This window comes from Megalobrama amblycephala, linkage group LG2 (assembly GCF_018812025.1).
Source record: "Megalobrama amblycephala isolate DHTTF-2021 linkage group LG2, ASM1881202v1, whole genome shotgun sequence".
Classification (NCBI taxonomy): Eukaryota; Metazoa; Chordata; class Actinopteri; order Cypriniformes; family Xenocyprididae; genus Megalobrama; species Megalobrama amblycephala.
The window spans coordinates 53,093,648-53,117,959 of NC_063045.1; the positions used below are offsets into that span (position 1 = coordinate 53,093,648).

Sequence of the window (24,312 nt, forward strand, 5' to 3'; positions counted from 1 at the left end):
TGATGCAAAAGACTTGGAAAAGCACACTTTCTTTTGTTCAAAGTTTTATTGCATCTGAGAACAACCAGTTAACCAATAACAGATGATTTAATCAACAAACGGAAATCTATGAAGATATTACAGCATTTTATAGCAATAAATTGAGAATACCCTGACTGCCTGCTAAATAATGGTTGTGAATGGTAACAATGTTTTTCATATTTGAAATATAATGTTAAGCAAAAAGCTGTTTGTTACAAGCGGCACAACATCTACAAAAGTGTTGTAGCATTTCAGAAACACTCTATTAAGTCTCTGAAGAATCATACATGATTGTCTACCTTCAAAGCACAAGGGAGATTGATGGTCACTGTATCATGTGTAGAAAGCACAGAGCCGTGAACACAGGCAGAAGAAGTTTGAAGCAGCTAGTCATGGAGGAAGAACTGCTAACAGAGGTGCTGACTGTTGCATCTTTAGCATTCTGGTTTGTACTGCTGTTGTTGAAGCTGGAGGAAGTGTTGGCGCTGTTCTGGTTAGCACCGTTCGGGTTCTGGTTAGCGCCGTTCTGGTTCTGGTTAGCGCCGTTCTGGTTCTGGTTAGTGCCGTTCGCATTCTGATAAGTGCCATTCTTGGAGTTGACTGATGTGGGACCGGTGAAGCCGAATGTATTATTACCATTCATGTTTTGGCTTGTGCTGTTGGTGTAGTTAAATGAAGTGGTACCATTTGTCGTAGGACTGACATCCTGAATTTGGACCAGGATACAGCCAGACATCACAACCAGCAGCACCGCACAGCTGTCCACTCTTAGAGCCATTTCTCTGATCTGAGAACAACATACCAAAACACACAAATCATGTCACTTCTTTTTTTTTTTTTTTACTAGGTCCACAGTTGGTTAACACAAAATATCATCAAATGATTAATTTATATTCATAGAAGCATCAGTCAGAATTTAATGTTTGAACACTTTGCATCAGTTCAAGGAAATAATTTGAAGCTGAAATCGTTCCCTGCGTACTCACCAGCAGTGTTCCTCGTAAATGTTATATCTCTGCGAGTGGTGATGTGCAGTGTCCCTAAACAGATGCGGATGCTTTTAATAATGACACCTGTGCAAGAAGTCACATGATTCTTCAGAAAGGAGGGTCAGTGATGGAAAGATCATGTTGACAAGATTTCCTTTTGTTTAACAAATGGTTTGTTTGTTTTTCATGAGGTATCATGGTTACATCACGGAAGACTGGCTTGAGTTTTCTGTTTTTATGGCAAAAGATACTTGAGTCTTCTTTTTTTTTTTTGTTTATATTCCTACATAGCTGGGTAACCTGACAGTTTATCAGTTTCAAACTGTCAGAAGAGACAGCCATGAAAGTGAATGCATTATGGTGAGAAAAAAAAAGCTGGGAAATCCTGTTAACATTAACTTAAACTGTGTTTTTAGAAGGTGATGGGTGGTTTCTAGCTTCTCCACACTGGTTCAGTTGTGGCCAAGAGAATTATATTAAGGGATTGGAAAGCCTCTGCTCCCCCATGTGTTCAGAGATGGCTTGTAGAGATGGTCTCTGTCTTAAACCTTGAAAAAATAGGGTTTAATGAAGTAAAGTTTACATGATAGCAGAACTTAAAAGATTTTAACACATCTGTTACTATGATTTTTGTGCTGATTTCTATATGGGATATGTTGTTTATTAGTTGCGTAGTTGTTTGCGAAGCTCTATTGAAACCCTATTGTAATTATTATATTTTCCAAGGATCAGCATTCTCCCCTAAAAGTGATCGGGCAGACCAAATCATAAGTTGTAGAGACTTGAAACTTTGAGGGCTGGTATTACTCACACCGTCTACAACGTCACCAAGGCTTGCCCGATCACCCTGAGTAAAGTATGCTGATAACTCCTTAACCGCTCAAGTGTCTTATGTCGTTGGAATCCTTGGCTCAAGACGGACACAATGCATGCTTTTGAATCGCTTGTCGTTCTTGACGAAATTTTCGGGTATTTTGAATTTTTTGAAAAACCTTTTTTGGCCCAATCGGAACAGTGCGGCGAGATTCTCCAGAAACTGATTGTCATTAGTTATCAAAAAAAGTTTAAATTTTGATTCACGGTAATTGTTCCCACTTTTACTAAATTGACTATATAACTCATGAACGGAATGAGATATTTTCACCAAACTCAGCACACCTGTGTTAGAGCTCATTCAGTGATCATGTGAAACAGGATGTGGCAACTGGCCATTTGGTGGTGCTATAACATGAAAAAAAACCAAACATGAAAACGGCTATAACTACACCGTTAGTCCGATCGACTTGAAAATTGGCATGCAGTGTCTTCTTCTGAGGTGCCATGATCTTCTATGAGGACATTGATGTATCTCAAAAAACATGGCCGCCATCAGCGAATGAAATTTGAGCGGTTATCAGACAAGGTTAACGGAGGCCAATAGGAACAAAACTCGCTTGTCCTGTTTGACTCACAGCCCTAGGGGAGGGAAACATCTTTGCGTTTTTTATGTGCATGAAGGATTTTTCGCACACACTTATGACATTTGTACCACATGGTAGAACTCCTCATTCTGAGCAACTTTGCCTCTAGGACTGCCTCTGTTCATCAAATTGTTCATTAAATATAGGAGATTATTTCAAAAAGCAACTTTGGCAAACTGGTCCTAGGTTTTTGGCTCGACCTCGATAACTTTAAAAAAAAAACTTGGTAAATTATGGTAAATTGCCTGTATTTACCATAAATGGTATTTTTCACCTATGATCGAGATGGTTACAGGCCTGCTAATTAAAATATAACTAATATACCTAATATACCTTTTTACGCATGTGCTTGAAGGCCTTAAAGCACTTGAACCCCGATAATTGATGATTGCAGCTATGTAGCTGTTGGAACATGGAGCTTTCTGGACATTTCAGTGACTGATTTATTTGTTTGGATAAAACTTTACATGGTTAAAATATAATTTATTTTTAAATGAAAAGACATTTCAAATGGAATTTATAGATTTCATTATAAATTCTTACCATTCATTTTGTTTATATTTATTTATTTATTTTTTATTTTACAGATTTTATTGTACAGTGCAGAGCTAACAATCACAAAGAACAAGATGCTTTTTGTCCATGTTTATTATTTTAGTTTTATTGCAGTAATAAGACTCATGCATTTAAATTAATAGAATCGTTTTTAAACAAATTGGATTCAGTTAATCTGAGTAACGTTAATCTGATTAACCTATGAAATGCTTCTGCATCCGTTCCATGTAAACTTGTATGTCCAGTAATCCTGCTTGTTGCTGCTCTACATCAGCAGATGGTAATAATGTGAGACTGTTCTGTTTTGGAAGTTCATTTTAAGTTTTCATGATATGTTGAACGTAAAAGTGAAATGAAAATGTAATGAAATGAAAATCCAGTTTAGAAGAAGGACCATGTGATTTAGGTGACCCTCAGAGCCGTTGTGACATGGCCATCAGGAGGAGCAGACAGCAGACTGATGTGTAGAGTGAGCCGGCACTGCGTCCTGAGCTTGTGTTTCTGCTGAGATTCTGATTGGGTCTCTTCACGCTCCGTGTGCGGAGAGTGGTGGTCCTGCGGGTGGTGGAGATGGTGGTGAAGAAGTCGACTGGTGTGATTGGGCCTTCTGTAGTCGAACGAATATTTGAATCGGAAACCTCTGAAGTCGAGGTAAAGAGAATGCCCTTTCTGAAAGACTCCTGTTCCTTGGTGCTTCTAGATCCTGTTTGGTCATCCCAGGTGTTTAGGAGTGACGTCCCTGTCAAGAAGTGTGTGGTTACCGCTTGTACATATGGATGGCTTGGCTCCTCGGTTCCAAAGACATATGGGGACAGCGTGTAGGCACCAAAGTGCCAGCTCCCTGTCCTGGACAGGTGAGCTTCTCCGCAGGTGTGCCAGGTGTGGCAGGGGCAGCCCAACACTCTGGCGGAAGTGTGTTTGGTCCACACCAACAAGTGGCTGATGTTGGCAGTTTCTTCACAAGCCCATGGGTTGTCCCCTAGAGTGATGAGCTTCAGACTTTGCAGATGCTCGAATGCTCCTTCATTGACCGTAGTAAAGCGGTTTGCATGCAGGTAGAACTGAGCCAGCCTGTGTAGCCGGACCAGTGACCCCGGTAGAATCTGGACCAAGGTGTTGTGGGATAGATCCACCACCTCCAGGTTATGGGGCATGTTGGTAGGTACCGTCCAGAACTTGTTGTGACTGAGGTTGAGAGCCTTCAGGTGGGGGAGTGTGTTGTTGATGAAGACCACACGCTCCAGCTTATTGACGGACAGGTCCAGAACTCTGAGGTTCCACTGGTATGCTGTGTCATCCTTGTTAAGTACACGTAGGCGGTTTCCTGAGATGTTGATTTCCCACAGCGCCCGTGGCAGTGAGGCTGGGAAATGAAGTAGACGGTTATAGGAGATGTCCAGGATCCGCAAATGTGTGAAGGAGCTTAGGTGGTGGTCCAGGTCAGATAGCCGATTGTGGGTCAGATTGAGGGATTGAATGTTTCTCTGTAGGCCATTCGGCAGATGCCTAAACCCCCTCCAGGAACAGTCAACTGTCCGATGGCTCTCGCTACAGGAGCAAACAGTGGGACATTCTGCATGTACGTATGTACATGTAAACCACAGTAAGAGCAGGCAGGGCTTCACAGTACACACGAGCATCTTCATGGTGTTCCTGTGGACAATGGCAAGAGGTTTGTTTGCTGAATGCTAATGTAATTGGTATTTATAGCATTATACTAGTGTCCATGAAGTAATGTATGTTTTTGTGTGTGTATGTGTGTCTGTTTTAGTGAGTCTAAGGGTATGTTTACACTACAATGATATGGTTAAAATGTAGAAGATTTTCCTTTGAGTTTTCCGCATACAGACGACACCATTGTCAAAACGATCCCCATTCACACGAATCTGTGAAAATGACTAAAAACGCTATATTCTTCTGGCAGGCCATTAGATTGCAATGAAACACTATAGACTAAACATGTAATGTGCATGTGCATGATGTCATCGTTTTCACAGATTTGCGTTTTTGTTGTTTACTTGGAGATGACAACGGTATCGTTTTCAAAAACTTGCACTTTGAAACCCGTTTTCAAAAGTTTGCGTTTTCGGGTCACCAAAACGCCATTGCCGTGTAAATGAACGGCCAAAACGCATAAAGAGTTTTCCGTTTTTAGTTGAAAACGATGTCGTGTAAAAGGCCCCTAAAATTGAAAGGATCTCATTATAGAGACCAGTGACTGAGTCTAAATAATAATGATTATAAACGGGCTTGACATTAACTTTTTTGCTCACCAGACACCAGCCACTCAGCATTTTCATTGTCCACAACTTTGACATCGATACCATGGAGAAAAACTGCCATATAGATATTTTTAATATTATCTCATAATTTGGCAGCAGGTATATTAGGTTGCTGTCACTTTAAATCCTGACGTACGGATCCATTATAAGCTACTGTTACATAAGCGTTTCTTTCTCAACTGTTTATGTTCACTTAAAACATAACTGACTGTGCTTACGTGAATACTCGCCAAGACCTGCATTTTGACATTATTTTGTGTATTTGACTGTTTAAGCGCAATAAGCAGCAAAAAATAACTCAATTTAGTAGCAGCTTTATGTGCATGCACTTTGGGTGTGAGTACAAAATCTGCGGGAATGAGTAAAATTATGCGCAACACGCACAATCCCATGCCGAAATTCAAGCCCTGTAACACCAACAATATTCATCTGGAGCAAATGAAACTAGTGAGTGAGGGGAGGCGGGTTTGTGTGTCAACTCGCTGTCGGAGAGATTACAGCGCAGCTGGTATCGTATATCTATTCTGCGGAAAATGAGTATTGGAAACGTTTCAGATATTTCAGTATCGAAAAAACACTATTTCACTTAGTTTATTATTTCAGATGCCTTTTTAAAAGACTAAAATTGGAAAAATGTATTATATATAAAAATTCAACCCGCCAAAGTGGCTAGCAGGAGTGACTGCTTTACATGCCAATGCTGAAATCCACCCGCATTTGTTGGGTTGGCGGGTGTTAATGTCAAGTCCTGATTATAAAAGTCTAAGCTTTAGTGAATCTGAGTATTTTGAGTCGTTTGTATCTGATTATAGCAAGTGATAGCAATCTGATGACCGATGACAATGAGTCTGATGACAGTGTGTAATGACAGTTTGAATCTGATTAGTCTGAATCTGATTATCTGATGACAGTCATTCAGATTAATGTAAGTGATGATGACTATATTCAATAATGCATTTTGTGTCTGATAATAGTGATTGTATTGAGTGTCTGATTGTAATGAGTGTAAAGGTTATAATGCAGATGAGAGTTAGTGAGCTAGTGACTTTAGTGAGAGATGACTGTGTGTCTGATGCCATGTAATGACAGTGAATTCAAACTTCTGCAAATCTAAATGATTGGGTATGATGACAGTAAGTATTGATGTGAGTGATGGCAATGAGTCTGACTACATTCAATAGTGCAATTTGTATCTGATTACAGTGAACAGTGATTAAATTGACAATGTTTAGTCAGATTAATGTGAGTGAGAGCAGTGACTCTGATTATTGTTAGTGATTATAATGAATTTTATTATAGTTAGCGATGGCTGTGAGTCTTATTCATTATCATTATAATTTCTGGTTTTTCATTTGTAATGTGTTTGTACTGTATGTGATCTGCCTTTTTTGTTGGCAGTTGTGAGGCTAGTCATTGCATGAATTCTGATACACATGCAGCAGAGATGTTGAAGGTCTTCATGCAGTGTCTCTGCAGATCTGCCCGCACCTACTTCTGCACGATTCTCTTTAGCACATGCTTAGAATAAAACAGCATTTATATATATAATGTGCTTGCATGCTGTAAATAACTGATTGTGAGTCTAATCTTTTCTCAGGTAAACGGTGCTGCATTGTGAATTACTTACCTTATCCTTCTCATCACTCTGTGCTCCTTTTTCCTGTCCTCTTTCTGTCTTTCAGTTTCTCTCCATCCCTCACCTCTTTCTTTCTGCTTGGTCTCTAGATAAGAACGATTCTGATTTCTAATTTTCTATTCTTTCTATGCTTTATGCTGCAGTAAAGTCCAAATCCCGTCTTTCTCTGTGAAGGTCCCTTTCTGGGATCACTAAGATAGTGGAGGAGAGAGGAAGAGGGAGGGAGGGGAGATGTAGTAGAGTCTGTGCCCTGGTACAGAAAGAGAGAGAGAGAGAGAGGAAGTGCTGACATAACTGTTTCCTCTTTAGGATTCCCTCATTCAGCATCCATTTCCTCTGCTTTCTCTTTTCTTTTCTGTGCTCTCTCTCTTCTTCCCCTCCCTCTCCTTCCTGCTTTCTTTCTTTTTTTTGAGTCATTAAGCAACTCTTAACCTTAATTCAGATCTGAAGATGTTTTTGTTTGAGTTATAGAATCCTGGGATGGAATCTGATGAAAAATACTAATTTCAGCTAAAATAAACTCAATATGAACACAATTTTAACACACATTTTCCTAAGATTTCCACTGCTTTATGAAATCTGATATAAGGATATAATATTAATCTGAATACTGTCATCTCCATTCAACACGATTTTACCACATTTAAACTCATTCTACATAGGTTTTCCCACAAAATCTGCACATAAAATTCATAATTTAAAACCCTGATATTGGAACAGTTCTTAGTTAAGTGTAGTACAATTCTCAGCACGCTTTTCGGTAGTTGATTTAAAAGTTCCTCGCCATCATGTGTTCGCCTGCGTAGGTGTTTGTGTGTGTTTTGAACAAAAGAGCGCTGGTACAGAGCCTTTTCAGTGCCACTCTCCATCTTTCTCTCCTCTTCTATCCCTTTTTCTTCCTCAATCACTTCATTCTTTCTGACCCTGCTAATGCTGCCCAGTAATGGCACATCCTCTGCCTACTAATGTAGCTTTGCTCAGTGTGTGACTGTGTGAGTGAATGTTGTTGTATATGTGTTTGTGTGTATAATGCAGAAATGGCATAGTAAGATTATTTAGCTCAATCCATCTGTGCTCAGCTCTAATTTTACATGTGCTGTCTAGATTCTTCCCTTAGTTCATTGATCTGTTCATCTAACACTGTTTTAGTGGACCGCAGTGTTGTTGCTGTTTTGTGTGTTAGCCAGGCAGATTTGGACATGAAAACAAACCCAGCCAGAGGTGAGAGAAGGTTGTTATTGCCATATTAAAGGGATAGTTAACCCAAAAATGAAAATTATCACATGATTTATTCACCCTCAAGCCATCCTAGGCATATATGATCTTCTTTCAAACGAACACATTGGGAGAATATAAAATATCCTGGCTCCTCCAAGCTTTATAATGGTAGTGAATGGGGGGGGGGGTGTTTTGAAGCCCCAAAAAATGCATCCATCCATCATAAAAAAATAATTCATACGGCTCCAGGGAGTTAATAAAGGCCGCCTCAAAGAAAGCTATGGGAAAAATATCCATATTTAAATCTTAAATACTTAAATCCATATTTAGTCATCTGGTGGAAGCTCATAATTTTACTTCATAGTTTTAAATATGGATATTTTTCTTACAAAAACCCATCGCTTCAGAAGGCCTTTATTGACCCCCTGGAGCCGTATGGATTATATTTATGATGGATGGATGCATTTATTTTGGGCTTCAAAACGTGCCACTTCAGAACTATTCCTTTTAGTATAATCCTTTTACATGTGATCAACTTTCCATTGAATGTAAATAAAGTCTATTAGCATTTTCAACAAGAGTTTTTGTTTGTTTTAATGAATCAGGTTATTATTGCTTTAAAATACAGGTGAAAAAATAAAATGTTATTAAAATAATTTAATACAAGCACTGAATGTACAAGCACGCAATCTCAATGTAATTTTATCTCTTATTTGTTCATGTAAGTCATGTAAAGTTTGTCTGTAGAACAAGGAACAAGGAGTCTGTAGAATTTGTTAATTCACAATTTGTTTAGTTAAAAAAGTTGAGGGTAAATATTAGAGAGTGTGCCTTGTTGTGTTCTCTGACATCCTTGTGTCTATTGAAAGTCTTTGTGTTGTTGCTTGAGGGCGATTCTCTCATGAACATCACTATTTTCCTGCTTATTCTTTTGGGTGTTTCCTTTCCTCATCTCTATTGCAGTATGTGTACTGCTGCTCTGCAAGACAGAATGATATGTTCCACACAGGAGAGGGGGACCTGCCACCCACATGTTGTGCCTCCAGCGCCGGGCCTGCCATCTTCTCCATACTACCCAAAGCAAGATTACTATTATCAGCAAAAGGAGGCACGCAAAAGTGAAGAGTAATCCAAAAATTCCTCTGTGGGTTTCCGTGTCGTCTTTTATTGCTGTATCAGCTGATTTGTGTGTTGGTAAAATAAATTTCTTGGGATTCCGTGAGACCTTTTGTGTTTTTGACATGTGCAATTTTGTTGTAGCTGTACGAGTTGTTTTACTCAGTTTGCGCCCAGTCGTGCTTTGTGTTGATTTGTCCACCTCAGTTAACAGATCATTATCATTATTGGGGTACTTTTCCTTCGCCACTGTATTTGCTGTAGGCTCTTGATTTGTCAAGTCTGATCGAGGCTCTGTTGTTTCAATGGGGAGTAAATTGGACTGTTTTGTTGATATCCAGGATGGAATTTCCTGAGTTATTAATGTCAGAAATCCACGTCTCACGACTGATGTTGTATGAATATGTTTTTCTGAAGGTTTTGGATTTGGAGTGAATGTCACAGTGAGCTTTTCTGTGGAGGCTGGAATGGTTTGAGACAGTCTCACTTTATCTGTAGGAGCTTGAGTTGATGTGTCCTTTGCTAACAGGACACTTGTATGGGATATTATTGTGCCAAGGTTTGGAAATTTGTTTGTTGTGCTCTGTGATTGTGTTTTTGGATTCATCTGATAGGTTGTGAATGGTGCAGCAGATGATGTGGAAACATGTAGACTAATGTCCTTTGACACAGAAGTGTCCCCTGGTCCTTTTGAGTCAACTAAATGATCCTCTGTCAGGCTAAGAAGAGGTGATATGGAAGCCGTTTCGCTGCTTACTGATAAATCATTTGTTAATATGCGAGTTTTTGTTGTCAGAAAGTGGTGCATTAAACCGCCATTAGAAGTATTAATTGCATTTTGTTCAGTGTTGTGATTTCTAGGCTCTTCTGCCGGTGTGGGTTTGTGGCGTTCTGAATCTGACGTGAACCCAATGAGATGTGAAATAGAGGTCTCTGGTAGCAGAAGTGAAGTGAAGTCTTTGGTTTGTTCCTTCAATGTGAATGCAGGTGGCGTAGGTTTTGAAACTCTCCAATCTGTGGCCTTCACAAACTGGTTTGGCTTCCCATTGTGCCAAGTTCCAGAATGTGTGTATGTAGCAGTTTCTAGAATTTCAAGCTTGATTGACGATGAACTTAAAGTTGGGTTTTTTGTCTTTGCAGGTAGAGTGGGTTTTGAAATGCCTTTCACCATCCCAGTGATGGCTCTTCTTGGATGTTCATGCTTCATTGTTTGTGGAAGTGAAGTGGGCTGCAGGCTGTCATTTCCCCTTGTTGATGCAAGTATGCCATGGTTTGTAATGTGTGAGTTTATGGCAGTCTGTAGTGGAGTTTCCTTTTCATTTCTGTATGTTGTGGTCATGTCTGGGGTGAACATGACTGCCGTGGGTTGTAGAAATTCTTGACTAGGTTTTGGAATTGTGGGGCTGTTGGTGCTCTGGAAATGTGTTGATTGATTGAGTCGTTGTGGTGCTCCTGACTGAGTGTTGTTTTGTGACTCTTGTGGTGGCAGTTCTAAGTGGAAAGACGTTATAGCTGTAGAATCATTTGTAACAGTAGAACGAGTGCTTTCTTCATGCATGATATCTAAGGAAGTTTCCTCAACTGTTTTGGAGGGAATTTTGATTGTGAATGTCTTGGAATGAAGGATGTGTTGTTCCATAACTGTACTGGGTTCCATAATTTTCTGTTTTGCGATTGTTGATTCTTCAACTAGTTGGGCATCTCCTGATTGAGTTGTTGTCTGTGAGTCTGCTGAGTGTGTTGGGAAAGATGTCATAGCTGTAGAGTCCTTTGTATCAGTAATACCAGTGAAATGGTCAATTTGTTCATGAATGATAGTTGAAGAAGGTTCCTCCGCTGCTTTGGAGTAGTTTTTGATTGGCAATGTTGTGGAATCAAGGATGTGTTGCTCTGTGACTTGACTAGGTTCTGAAATGTTCAGCTTGGAGCGCTGAAGATGTTGTGTCAATAATCGTGGTGCTCCTGACTGAGTGTTGTTTTGTGACTCTTGTGGTGGCAGTTCAGTGGAGAAAGATGTTATAGCTGTAGAATCAGTTGTACCAGTAGAATGAGAGATTTCTTCATGTGTGATATCGGAAGAAATTTGGATTGTGAATGTTTTGGAATCAGGGATGTGTTGCTCCGTAACTTGACTGGGTTCAGTAATTTTCTGTTTTGTGATTGTTGATTCTTCAACCAGTTGGGAATCTCCTGATTGAGTTGTTGTCTGTGAGTCTGGTGAGTGTGTTGGGAAAGATGTCACAGCTGTAGGGTCTTTTGTATCAGTAATACCAGTGAAATGTTCAATTTGTTCATGAATGATAGTTGAAGAATGTTTCTCCGCTGCTTCGGAGAAGATTTTGATTGTCAATGTTTTGGAATCAGGGATGTGTTGCTCCGTAACTTGACCTGGTTCTGTAATTTTCTGTTTTGTGATTGTTGATTCTTCAACCAGTTGGGAATCTCCCGATTGAGTTGTTGTCTGTGAGTCTGGTGAGTGTGTTGGGAAAGATGTCATAGCTGTAGGGTCTTTTGTATCAGTAAAACCAGTGAAATGGTCAATTTGTTCATGAATGATAGTTGAAGAAGGTTCCTCCGCTGCTTTGGAGTAGTTTTTGATTGGCAATGTTGTGGAATCAAGGATGTGTTGCTCTGTGACTTGACTAGGTTCTGAAATGTTCAGCTTGGAGCGCTGAAGATGTTGTGTCAATAATCGTGGTGCTCCTGACTGAGTGTTGTTTTGTGACTCTTGTGGTGGCAGTTCAGTGGAGAAAGATGTTATAGCTGTAGAATCAGTTGTACCAGTAGAATGAGAGATTTCTTCATGCGTGATATCGGATGAAATTTGGATTGTGAATGTTTTGGAATGAGGGATGTGTTGCTCCGTAACTGTACTGGGTTCCGTAATTTTCTGTTTTGCGATTGTTGATTCTTCAACTAGTTGGGCATCTCCTGATTGAGTTGTTGTCTGTGAGTGTGTTGGGAAAGATGTCATAGCTGTAGGGTCCTTTGTATTAGTAATACCAGTGAAATGGTCAATTTGTTCTTGAATGATCATTGTAGAAGGTTCCTCCACTGCTTTGGAGGAGATTTTGATTGTCGATGTTGTAGAATCAGGGATGTGTTGTTCTGTAACTTGACTGGGTTCTGGTATTGTCTGTATTCTGGTCTGGAGTCGTTGAGTTGATTGATTGACTAGTTGGGAATCTCCTGATTGAGTTGTTGTCTGTGAGTCTGGTGAGTGTGTTGGGAAAGATGTCATAGCTGTAGGGTCCTTTGTATTAGTAATACCAGTGAAATGGTCAATTTGTTCATGAATGATAGTTGAAGAAGGTTCCTCCGCTGCTTTGGAGTAGTTTTTGATTGGCAATGTTGTGGAATCAAGGATGTATTGTTCTGTAACTTGACTGGGTTCTGGTATTGTCTGTATTGTGGTCTGGAGTCGTTGAGTTGATTGATTGACTAGTTGGGAATCTCCTGATTGAGTTGTTGTCTGTGAGTCTGGTGAGTGTGTTGGGAAAGATGTCATAGCTGTAGGGTCCTTTGTATTAGTAATACCAGTGAAATGGTCAATTTGTTCATGAATGATAGTTGAAGAAGGTTCCTCCGCTGCTTTGGAGTAGTTTTTGATTGGCAATGTTGTGGAATCAAGGATGGATTGTTCTGTAACTTGACTGGGTTCTGGTATTGTCTGTATTGTGGTCTGGAGTCGTTGAGTTGATTGATTGACTAGTTGGGAATCTCCTGATTGAGTTGTTGTCTGTGAGTCTGGTGAGTGTGTTGGGAAAGATGTCATAGCTGTAGGGTCCTTTGTATTAGTAATACCAGTGAAATGGTCAATTTGTTCATGAATGATAGTTGAAGAAGGTTCCTCCGCTGCTTTGGAGTAGTTTTTGATTGGCAATGTTGTGGAATCAAGGATGGATTGTTCTGTAACTTGACTGGGTTCTGGTATTGTCTGTATTGTGGTCTGGAGTCGTTGAGTTGATTGATTGACTAGTTGGGAATCTCCTGATTGAGTTGTTGTCTGTGAGTCTGGTGAGTGTGTTGGGAAAGATGTCATAGCTGTAGGGTCCTTTGTATTAGTAATACCAGTGAAATGGTCAATTTGTTCATGAATGATAGTTGAAGAAGGTTCCTCCGCTGCTTTGGAGTAGTTTTTGATTGGCAATGTTGTGGAATCAAGGATGTATTGTTCTGTAACTTGACTGGGTTCTGGTATTGTCTGTATTGTGGTCTGGAGTCGTTGAGTTGATTGTTTGATTAGTTGTGAATCTTCTGATTGAGTTGTTTTCTGAGAGTCTGGTGATGATGGGTCAGTGGGGAACGATGCCAGGAACGAGTCATTTGTACAAGTAATACCAGTGGAATGAGTGCTTGGTTCCTGTGTGGGAGCTGAAGATGGTTTGTCCTTTGCTTTGAAGACTATCTCCGTGTTTTTCGGTCCTTCTGATGACATAGATTCCAGTTTGTCTGGTCTCATTGTTGATATTCCGATGGCGTTTGTATCATTGGAAACATCATTTAAAAGCCTCCATAAAATAAACATACTATAAACCTTTTCTGGTAAACTTAATGCATCTGGTAGTTGCAAGTTATGCCTTCTCACTCGTGATCTTTTCACACCATCTCCACCCTTCCACTCAAATATCTCTGTGTTGGTGTGGTCAGAGTTTGTGGTCGAAGAGATGCTCAATGACAGCCAAATGGCCAACAGATAAATGAACAAACAAGGTCTGAGTCGCTCCATGTTTAATATTTGATATTTTAACACTGTAGAGAGAAGAAAAAACAGTTGTAAAAGTTTCATTATATTTTAGATATTTGAAGTGGTTTATATTTCATATAAAACATTGTTTCTCTGGGAGATTGTCCCTGTAATATAGTACATATACAGTAAATTCACATAACAGTTTAAACTTGTACAACTGTCCTTTAGTTTAATTACTACTGTATGTGTGTGTAAGCTAAGTGACAGCAAAATGTCTAACAGATAATCTGAGCAGCTTTGTTTAATATTTTTTCCATTTGATCACTTTAGATAGAAAAAAAGTTGTAAAAGAGAGTATCCCTATAATACAGTGTGTATACAATAACTTTGTCCATTCACACAAGTTTAAACTTGTACACCTGTGCTTTAGTTTAATTACTGCTGTATATTTATGTATATTATATATAATTATTATTTAATTTTTTAACCATCATCAGTGTGCAAATACTTCATTAATCTCCCAGCAATATATTTATGCAGTATAATGACTACATTTCTTGTTCTTGTCATAAAAAAGTTATTATTTTTAAATACTACCTATCGGTGTGTCGACTTCAGTGCTGCTTACAAAGTTTTCTAACCTTTTTTTGTTGTTGTTGTTTGTTTACAAATTACTCTCAAATATGAAAGTTTCTCTGACAAAAGGTGTCTTACCATTTCAAGGCTGTTCCTGTGTCTACCAGCGCAAATCCGAGAATGTGACCCATTCATCAACTGTCCTGGAAGGGTTGCTGCTTTTCTATTTATAACAGGCTGAGAATATATTCTGCTAGATCACGTGATCATGTGCTAAGTGTGAACAAAAAGCAGAAATTTTGGGTGTGGCTGTAAAATGATATATTTTCTCAAGGTTCTGTGATGCTGCAAAATGAAATTGTGTGGATTTAATTTATCTTAAAGTTACCAATGTTTTGATTCAGAGGAGAAACATCAAGTCTAGTACAGTTTCAAGGTTTGAAATAAAGACAAAAAAAAATTTATTCAAAAACACAAAACCACACAGCAAATTTCTAAATCAGTTTTTAGTCTTATCCACAAAAAATATCTCAACATCCTTAAAACAAGATGATTTCAGAGAATATAACTTTAAATTCTCTAAAAACTAGCTTTATTTTTGTTTCTCAAGCATATATTTCTCATTTAAGGATGTTTAGACTTATTAAAGGATTAGTCCACTTTTAAATAAACTTTTCCTGATAATTTATGTCATCCAAGATGTCCCGTGTCATCCAATAATGGTCTCTAGATAAGACCATTATTTCTAGTCTGGGATCGTGTAGAACAATTTGAAGCTGCAGTGAAACTAATTTTGACCTTCAACTGTTTGGTGCCCATTGAAGTCCACTATATGGAAAAAAATTCTGGAATGTTTTCATCAGAAACTTTAATTTCTTTTCAACTGAACAAAGAAAGACATGGACATCTTGGATGACATGGGGGTGAGTAAATTATCAGGAAAAGTTTATTTAAAAGTGGACTAATCCTTTAAGAAAAATCTACAGAAAATACAGATTTTATTTAAAATACAGACAACATAAATGCTTTTGGCTGTTGAAACATGGTCATACAATGTTGAGAGTGACAAAGGCTTATTTGCAGTATTTCAGTGCATACATTTAGCTTTTTAATATCATTTTCCAACAACAGTCTTAGAACCGTACTTTCAGTTTTCAGACCTTCTTCTTGAGTCTTACGCAGAAGATAACAGTTAAAGGGTTAGTTCACCCAAAAATGAAAATTCTATCGTCATTTATTCACCCTCAAGTAGTTACAAATCTGTATAAATTTCTTTGTTCTGTTGAACACAAAGGAAGATGTTTTGAAGAAAGTTTGTAACCAGGCTACTTTGGGGCACCATTGACTTCCATAGTAGGAAAAAAAACTAAAACAAAACTGTTCAGTTTAACACATTCTTCAAAATATCTTCCTTTGTGTTCAACAGAACAAAGAAAATTATACAGATTTTGAACAACTTGAGGGTGATTAAATGATGATTGAATTAAAATTTTTGAGTGAACTATCCCTTTTAAAGCTTAAGCAGGTGCAGACTTTAAATGCCAGCAGGGGGAGTTGTGTGACACCAGTTCGTTAAGTGTCTGATCATGTTCACACCCCTGTGTCGGAGCTCTCTGGTGCTTTTGCATCGGGCACATGACTGTTCTCCTGGGTGACGTCTCCGTTCGGGTCCTTCACAGTACTGGGCTGCTCCGTGTCTTTGTTCTCCTCACTCTTGATCTCCAGAACTCTGTCCTCATCCTCTCTACTCTCCTCTTGCGGAGTGGTGACCACCTCTTGTGGTGTGGTGACCTCTGATAGTAAGACACAGGTCTCCGTTGGCTGCCCGTCCACATGGCCTTCATCCCTGTGTGGCGCTTCACTCTTTTCTCTTATGGCACGTAGGTCAATGTTGTTGTGACGAAGCTGGAGACTAGAAATGATTCGTCTCAGGTGACAAACCTGGCAGGTGCATATCAGTGTGGTCAGCAGCAATGCCAAGCAGCCCACTGTGAGAGCAAACACAACCAGATGCAGTATATCTCCAGTTGGCAGGAAGATGATACACTGTCCTTTATTGGCTTTAGTAGTGGCCGGTGTGCAGACTGATTGTTGAGATGTTGTTGTTGTTGTTACAAATGGTGTTTTTATGTTCTCTGAAATTATGATGGATGATGGTGTGGTGACACTATTGTTTTCTGTTGTCTGTAAGTTGTCTTTTTGTGTTCCAGTCTCGTCTGCTCCTTTAGTGACTGAAAGGGTTATGTTTTTGTTATCTGTGGTGTTAGCATGTGCCGTTCCAAAGAGCAATGTAAAGTACATGAAACAAACGGTTCTGGGACTTGTCATGGTTCTGTGAAATATAAGAGAAAGGAGAAGTTTTGTTATTTTATTTTATGTAGATTTTCTTAAAGCTATAAGCCATTTCACATCATTTATATGTACTTGAATTGTTATGCCAAAATTAGTTACTGCAAGAAAATTCATTTTCAAACTTAAATGAACGTGTTCCTTAATATGTTATCCACTTTTTCTACCAATTAAAACATTGACTTAGTTACCAGTGTCAAAAACAAGTGTATAAATCTTGAGTAAAAACAAAAATGTAATTTTATATATTCTAATGTATATACCAATATTCTGTATAGATTAATAATATATACATATAAATATATATTTATACATTTTTAAAGTTAAATATATATATACAATAGTGGCCAAAAGTGATGACTGGCCTAGGAAAATTTACATCTTCACCCTTTATCCATTGTGCTTGTGCTTAGTCAATAGTTTTATTTGTGATGATAACGCACTGAAAAGAACCAAATTGTGCGGACATAATTTTTGGACAGGCTGTCATACAAAGAAATTATGAATACGTGCAAAAACAAGAGGGAACCAACAAAATAATAATCACTGATTATGTTGTAGTCAATGTATGCTTTTTCCTGTGAGCTTTTTGTTTCTTTATGCATTATTATTTTATGTTATTAATTTATATATTGCATTGTAAAATAAAACCTGTAAGTGTAGTTAGCTTTTTTTGACAAATAATTTTGTCAGATAAATACTTTAACCTTGAGTTTAGTGTTTTTTGTTTTTTTTCTTCCCTCATATTTAAAATATTTAAAAAATATAAAGCATTTTCCTCAGATTTTGATGGTTTAATCGAACTTGTAGAGTCATTAAAAACAAATAATCCATTCTGGACATCACGTTTGGCCTCTGTTGTATATTATTGATAAATCTTAAATCTATACATTTTCATTTATTTTTGAGACATCCACAAGTGTATGAAACTTAGTATGTAAGAAATTGTATATAATTTTATGTATCTTAATTTATATACCATTTACCCGGTCAAAAGTTTGGAAACATTAAGGTTTTTTAATATTTTTGAAAGAAGTCTCTTCTGCTCACCAAGGCCGCATTAATTTGATCAAAAAATACAGTAAAAACAATAATATTGTGAAATATTATTACCATTTAAAAGAACTCTTTTCTGTGTGTTAAACGTGTTAAAATGTAATTTATTCCTGTGATCTAAGCTGAATTTTCAGTTTTTGTTGATTTTTTTTTTTTTTTGATTTTTTTTTTTATTATTATTTTGTGGGAATTATGACGCACTGCCATTCAAAAGATTTATTTATTTATTTATTTTTTTTTAAAGAATTTTTTATTTTTTTTTTAAATGATACTTTAAATTAGCAAAGGCACAATAAATAAATGGCTGAAAATAAACGCTGTTCTTTTGAACTTTCTAGTCATCCTGGAAAAAATCAGTTTCCACAAAAATGTGTCCCAGCACAACTGTTTTCATTATTGATAATAATCATAAATGTTTCTTGTGCAGCAAATCAGCATATCAGGATGATTTCGGGAGGATCATGTGACACTGAAGACTGGAGTAATGATGCTGAAAAATCAGCTTTGATCACAGGAATAAATTACATTTTAACATATATTCACATAGAAAAGAGGTCTTTAAATTATTAATATAATATAAATACAGTTTTTACTGTATTTTTGATCAAATAAATACAGCCTTGGTGAGCAGAAGAGACTTCTTAAAAAACCTTAACGATTCCAGACTGGTACTATACCGGTACTATACTCTTTAGTTTTTGTGATTTAGTTTTTTAATAAAATGACTGAATTGAAATTGAGGAGCTTGAAGCTCATAAATAAAACTTAAAGTAAATGGTTTCTTACCTTTTTGGTCTGTTACTGGTTTATTCTGAGGTTCTGTTATCTGCAGAGTTTTGAATGACTCTGTTTGAATGTGTTCACGCTGTAAATTTGAGCACTAGAGAAGTGTGCCCTATTTTTGAGAAGTGGTAATTTTAAAGCTGAGCCTGCAGGTGCACACACTTATTAACCAGCAATGAGTTTCCTGCCTGTTCTTTCGCTTCTGCTTGGGCTCTTATATTAGACATGCACATCAACCATGTGTGGCTAGGGTCACTGTGGCTTTTGTCACATCTATTCAAGGCTAGTAATATGTGTCGATTCTTAATCACGAACCAGTGCATGTCATGGGCGACTTGCCTAGTCTAGTAGTTTTTGTAATTTGGTTTCTATAACATTCAAATTCAAGCTTATATGTCCATCCAAAACACTCAAGGATGGCTTTGTCAATCAAGCATCAAAGTTTTCCATTTTCTTATTTACTCATAATAACAGCATTCGGTGGGTTTGCAGACCTTTCTTTCTGTTTCGCTGACTGTCTGTTTTCATCTCCCTCACAGGTTCAAGACGGGCCAGATAAATGGGGATTTACTCATATACCATGTACTTCTCACCCTCAAACCTTACTACGCCAAACCCTACGAGCTAGTGGTGGACTTGACGCATGCTGGCCCCAGCAATCGCTTCAAGACAGACTTTCTCTCCAAATGGTTTGTTGTCTTTCCGGGATTTGCTTATGAGAACGTGGCCGCCATCTACATCTATAACTGTAACACATGGGTACGAGAATACACCAAATACCATGAGAGACTGCTGACGGGCCTCAAGGGCAGCAAGAAGTTACTGTTCATCGACTCACCCGCACGGCTGGCTGAGCATGTGGAACCAGAGCAACAGAAGCTTCCGGCAGCTACTCTTGCCCTGGATGAAGACCTGAAAGTCTTTCACAATGCCCTAAAACTGGCCCACAAAGACACCAAAGTGTCCATTAAGGTGTTTGAAGAAACATGAATACTTCTAACAGCTCGGTTTCGCTTTTTATGTTCTATCTCAGTGTTTTTTGATTCTCTCTTCGCTCCAGGTGGGCAGTACGGCAGTGCAGGTGACCTCAGCCGAACGAACGCGAGTCTTGGGTCAGTCAGTCTTCCTCAACGACATCTACTACGCCTCAGAGATTGAAGAGATCTGCCTAGTGGATGAAAATCAGTTCACGCTAACCATCGCTAACCAGGGTACGCCGTTGACCTTCATGCACCAGGAGTGTGAGAGCATAGTCCACTCGATTATCCACATCCGTACGCGCTGGGAGCTCTCCCAACCCGACTCCATCCCCCAGCACACCAAGATCAGGCCCAAAGATGTTCCGGGGACCCTTCTCAACATCGCCCTGCTGAACCTGGGCAGCTCTGACCCCAGTTTAAGGTGATGAATCATCCTCTTTAAATCAGCAGTGGTCAGATATTTACCAGTGTATTCCTGGCATTTCATGTCTGAATATTTATGTTTCTCTCTGTTTTGTTAAAAGGTCTGCAGCTTATAACCTCCTGTGTGCCTTAACGTGCACCTTTAACCTGAAGATTGAAGGCCAACTTCTGGAGACCTCTGGTCTTTGCATCCCTGCCAATAACACCCTCTTCATCGTGTCCATTAGCAAGACTCTAGCGGCTAATGAGCCTCACCTGACCCTGGAGTTCCTGGAGGAGTGTATCTCTGGTTTCAGCAAGTCCAGTTAGTGCCCCATTAAGCCTTTAATTAAACTTTCAGAAGACCCTAGTGATCCCCCAACTGATCATTACTCACATGCTGCCTTGAAGTCCTAATAGGAAGTTTCAATTGCTACTAGAAGACATCTTTAGTCCACAAATGTTTATACAGATTGTGTATTTGCTTTATCTCTAGACAAATCGTTCATTCTTGTAGACATAACTGTAATAAAGATGTCAAGTCTTCTGGTAACCAATGACATTCCTCCATATATGCAGGTATAGAGCTAAAGCACCTGTGTTTGGAGTACATGACTCCCTGGCTGCTGAACCTGGTACGCTTCTGCAAGCACAGCGACGATGCCAAGCGCCAACGAGTTACTGCAATTCTGGACAAACTCATTACTATGACGATCAATGAAAAGCAGATGTATCCATCCATTCAGGCCAAGATCTGGGGGAGCTTGGGACAGGTAACAGAGCTGATCTGAAATGTATTCGTGTGACTAGGGGCGTGCGATATTGTGATTTTTTTTTTTTTTTTTTTTTTTTTTTTTTTTTTGAAGGTGAACGATTAAAATGTCTCCACAATCTGCTCCTTAAGAAATCTAGTATCGTGCTACAGTGCATTCTATCGGTTGCAGTTTTGGCACCAACACTTTTTTTTTTTTTTGCGTTTTAAAGCCTTGCTGGTTAAACATTTTATTCGCACACTGTTCTGACATGCGCTTTTCTGAGCGCGTACACCCAAAACTAAAAGCCTGTCAAACAGCGTGTGAGTACTAAACTAAGTTACCTTTCGCGTCTTATTGAGCTTAAGCTGTCAAATACCTCAAGGTTTACATAAACACAGACAATTATGTTGAACGTAAACAGTTGGGAGAAAACCGGATGCTTGTCCGTATATTGGATCGGTGCATGAGGTCTTAAAGTGACCGCAGCCTAATAAACCTGCTACTGTTAATCAAACAACTAAAGACAAAAGAGAAAATCACTTACTGTTCTTCACTGAATAACTTCAGTAGCTTTAAAAAGAATCGGTGTATATATAATTTATACAGTGAAGCCTATGTAGTGTTTTATTTTTACATTTGTTTATTCAATTTCTTATATACTACTGTTGAATGCACCTATTGTGGAAAAAAATAAAGCATTGTTTATTTAATTTGTATATTTTGTATTTGTAATATGCATATTTTGTTCTTATTTTTAATAACAAAGATAAAATAATGAAAAAAAGATTTTAATCTTCGCCCACCCCTACTTTGGCCTAAAGATTCTGTCTTTCTTTTCTCTTTTATATTTGTTACCTTGTAAGGCTACATTTTTAAAATGGGGAAATTAGGGTGCTTTCACACTTGGTTCGATTGCCTGGACCGAACCCGAGTTCGATTGCTCCCCCCTCCCCCTGCGCCCACTGGACTGTGTTCACATTATATTACTTGGGTCCGACCCACGGTTCGTTTGCGTCATCAAACCATCAACTGTTTACTCCGTTGCTTAGTAACGATGGCACAGGAGAAGGTGGCAAAATGCATAACGTTGCTCTCCTCACTTTTATATTTTTGTTTTTGAACCGTTGGTTTTGTTCATAACGGCTCTTGCGTCTATCTGCCGCGAATGTAGAATGCTGAAGGCGAGCAGAAATGAGAAAAGCTACGCTACAGCTCTCTGTTTGCAGCACGTCAGTCACGCTCGTCGGGAAAGTGAGTGAAAAACACACACAAACACACATTTTTATCAAATTAAAAGTGCTGATGTGAAAGCACCCTTAGTTGCGCTGTACTGCTCAGTCACTTGCAAAATCATAAAACCTACATGAAAAAGAAATCGTGGTAACATCACAAATCATGATAATTTTTTCCCAGAAATATTTATGCGCGCCGTATCGCCCTCCCCTACATGTGACAGAATTATTTTTGGTTTTGCTGGGGAGGTGTTAAGGCTTAAGAAGTGCTGCATGGTGAAACTACGTAAATGACACATTTTTTAAAAAAGGTTGTTGCATTGGTATTTGTGGTTTTCCAGTCATATTCACTTCCTTAAATATTTTTATGTGCACTGTTGTGTTTGCAATTAATTTGATTTTAGAGAGCATTTCTCATGTCTGTATTGAGCTGATGGCAGCTTCCTGTGTCTACAGATAACAGATCTACTCGATGTAGTTCTGGACAGTTTTATTAAAACCAGTGCGACGGGAGGTCTCGGATCCATCAAAGCTGAAGTAATGGCAGACACCGCAGTGGCTTTGGCCTCTGGTAACGTCAAACTGGTGTCTAGCAAGGTGATGTTCACACACATAAATATAATATAAATGGTAGCTGAAAAGTTCAGCTTTTAAAAGTGCATTACATTTAGACCAGGAGAAAGTTGAGCAGGCCAAGGATCAAATTTTGAGAATGTTTCTGAACATGTAAAACTGCAACACAAAGCATGTTACATGATGTGATGCTATAAAAAGAGCTGTAATTCTATGAGCACAGTGAGACCCACAGATGTGGTTTGGTTGGTTTCTTTTTTCTCTCGCTTTTGTTCTTGCTCTTTTTAACCACTCTGATCTGCCTCTCTATTTCTCTCTCTTTGTCTTGAGAGATAGTTGATGGCGCTTAGGTTAGGACTTGAGGTTGGTTCATTGAGCTCGGCTGGGTTCTGTGAACTTGACTGACTTAACATTTTAATGTTTCACTGAAATAACTGCTTCATTCTCAGGCAGAACAATTTCCTGAATTCATGGGAAACAGGAAATGTGTTTTTGTTTCTTAATTTAATTTTTTTCAGTGTTCCTGTATATATTGATCTTTCTGGTGTTATTTAGTATTATTCATATACTATTATAGTATTTATATCATTTGAATTGGCTTTTATTTTTATATTTTCAGTTTTAATTTTAATTTTAGTTTAAGTAATTTTATGTGCGTTTGTCATTTTTATCAGTGTTTGTTTAATTTAATGTTTATATTTAAAGTGTTAGTTCACCCAAAAATGAAAATTCATTAATTACTCACCCTCATGTCGTTCAAAACCCGTAAGACCTTCATTCATCTTTGGAACACAAATTAAGATATTTTTGCTGAAAACTGAGGGTTTCTGAACCACACATAGGCAGCAATGTTATTACCACTTTCAAGGCCCACAAAGGTAGTAAAGACGTAGTTAAAATGGTCTACGTGACAACTGTGGCTCAACCTTAATGTTATGAAGCGACGAGAATACTTTTTGTGCACAAAAAACAAAACAAAAATAACGACTTTATTCAACAATTTCTTCTCTTCCTTGTCTGTCTCCTATACTGTTGACGTAGTAAACGCAGTGCAGTGCCTCCGGGTTCTATGTCAAAACACAGACTTTTTCACACCGACAAGAATTTTCATTTTTGGGTGAACTAACCCTTAAATTTTATTTCAGTTTTAGTTGTTTATTTGTTTAATTTTAGCTTTATTTCCTTTACTGAAACCTATTTTTAATAGATTTAGTTTACAATAACAACAGTTCTCTCATCTAAATTTAACATGGGTTTTATGGAGATTGAATTTTGCCATCGCACTCACCAACAGGTGATCATTCGGATGTGTAAAATCATCGATAAGACGTGCCTATCACCCACACCAACGCTGGAGCAGCACCTGATGTGGGATGACATCGCCATCCTGGCCAGGTACATGCTCATGCTGTCCTTCAACAACTCTCTGGATGTCGCCGCTCACCTGCCCTACCTCTTCCATGTTGTGACCCTGCTGGTGGCCACAGGGCCTCTGTCGCTTCGGGCATCCACGCATGGCCTGGTTATCAACATCATCCACTCCCTCTGCACATGCTCCCAGCTGTGCTTCAGCGGTAAGAGGATGTCTTTGCCCTAGAGGGATGTTTTCATGCATCGGTGAGTTATTGATTACTGAAGT

At 38.5% G+C, this 24,312-nt stretch overlaps 5 protein-coding genes across 8 annotated transcripts in view; 1 reads left to right on the forward strand and 4 right to left on the reverse strand.

The window, feature by feature from the left end:
• Positions 1-24,312, forward strand: part of nf1b (neurofibromin 1b) — a 69,433-nt gene that overhangs the window by 34,053 nt on the left and 11,068 nt on the right. For all 4 annotated transcript variants that reach the window (XM_048180880.1, XM_048180881.1, XM_048180882.1 and 1 more), the window contains 6 exons: positions 19,271-19,703; positions 19,792-20,132; positions 20,236-20,438; positions 20,693-20,886; positions 22,557-22,697; positions 23,968-24,247. In XM_048180880.1, coding sequence (XP_048036837.1) covers positions 19,271-19,703; positions 19,792-20,132; positions 20,236-20,438; positions 20,693-20,886; positions 22,557-22,697; positions 23,968-24,247 — 1,592 coding nt within the window. The remainder of the gene's footprint in view (positions 1-19,270; positions 19,704-19,791; positions 20,133-20,235; positions 20,439-20,692; positions 20,887-22,556; positions 22,698-23,967; positions 24,248-24,312) is intronic.
• LOC125262242 (AAC-rich mRNA clone AAC11 protein-like) lies at positions 37-1,357 on the reverse strand. The gene is made up of 2 exons (XM_048180888.1): positions 1,008-1,357; positions 37-808 (listed from the first exon to the last, which is right to left on the reverse strand). The coding sequence occupies exon 2, from the start codon at positions 797-799 to the stop codon at positions 347-349; it is 453 nt and encodes a 150-aa protein (XP_048036845.1). The 5' UTR covers positions 800-808; positions 1,008-1,357; the 3' UTR covers positions 37-346.
• Positions 1,349-7,216, reverse strand: LOC125262240 (oligodendrocyte-myelin glycoprotein-like). Its single transcript, XM_048180886.1, has 2 exons — positions 6,935-7,216; positions 1,349-4,678 (listed from the first exon to the last, which is right to left on the reverse strand). The coding sequence occupies exons 1-2, from the start codon at positions 6,946-6,948 to the stop codon at positions 3,439-3,441; spliced, it is 1,254 nt and encodes a 417-aa protein (XP_048036843.1). The 5' UTR covers positions 6,949-7,216; the 3' UTR covers positions 1,349-3,438.
• Positions 7,409-15,391, reverse strand: LOC125262239 (serine-rich adhesin for platelets-like). Its single transcript, XM_048180884.1, has 2 exons — positions 14,682-15,391; positions 7,409-14,029 (listed from the first exon to the last, which is right to left on the reverse strand). The coding sequence occupies exon 2, from the start codon at positions 14,004-14,006 to the stop codon at positions 9,021-9,023; it is 4,986 nt and encodes a 1,661-aa protein (XP_048036841.1). The 5' UTR covers positions 14,007-14,029; positions 14,682-15,391; the 3' UTR covers positions 7,409-9,020.
• Positions 15,956-18,968, reverse strand: LOC125262241. The gene is made up of 2 exons (XM_048180887.1): positions 18,735-18,968; positions 15,956-16,875 (listed from the first exon to the last, which is right to left on the reverse strand). The coding sequence occupies exon 2, from the start codon at positions 16,869-16,871 to the stop codon at positions 16,134-16,136; it is 738 nt and encodes a 245-aa protein (XP_048036844.1). The 5' UTR covers positions 16,872-16,875; positions 18,735-18,968; the 3' UTR covers positions 15,956-16,133.

Coding starts and splice junctions, on each gene's coding strand:
- LOC125262242 (XM_048180888.1), bottom strand. CDS start 799: ATGGCTCTAAGAGTGGACAGCTGTGCGGTGCTGCTGGTTGTGATGTCT.
- LOC125262239 (XM_048180884.1), bottom strand. CDS start 14,006: ATGGAGCGACTCAGACCTTGTTTGTTCATTTATCTGTTGGCCATTTGG.
- LOC125262241 (XM_048180887.1), bottom strand. CDS start 16,871: ATGACAAGTCCCAGAACCGTTTGTTTCATGTACTTTACATTGCTCTTT.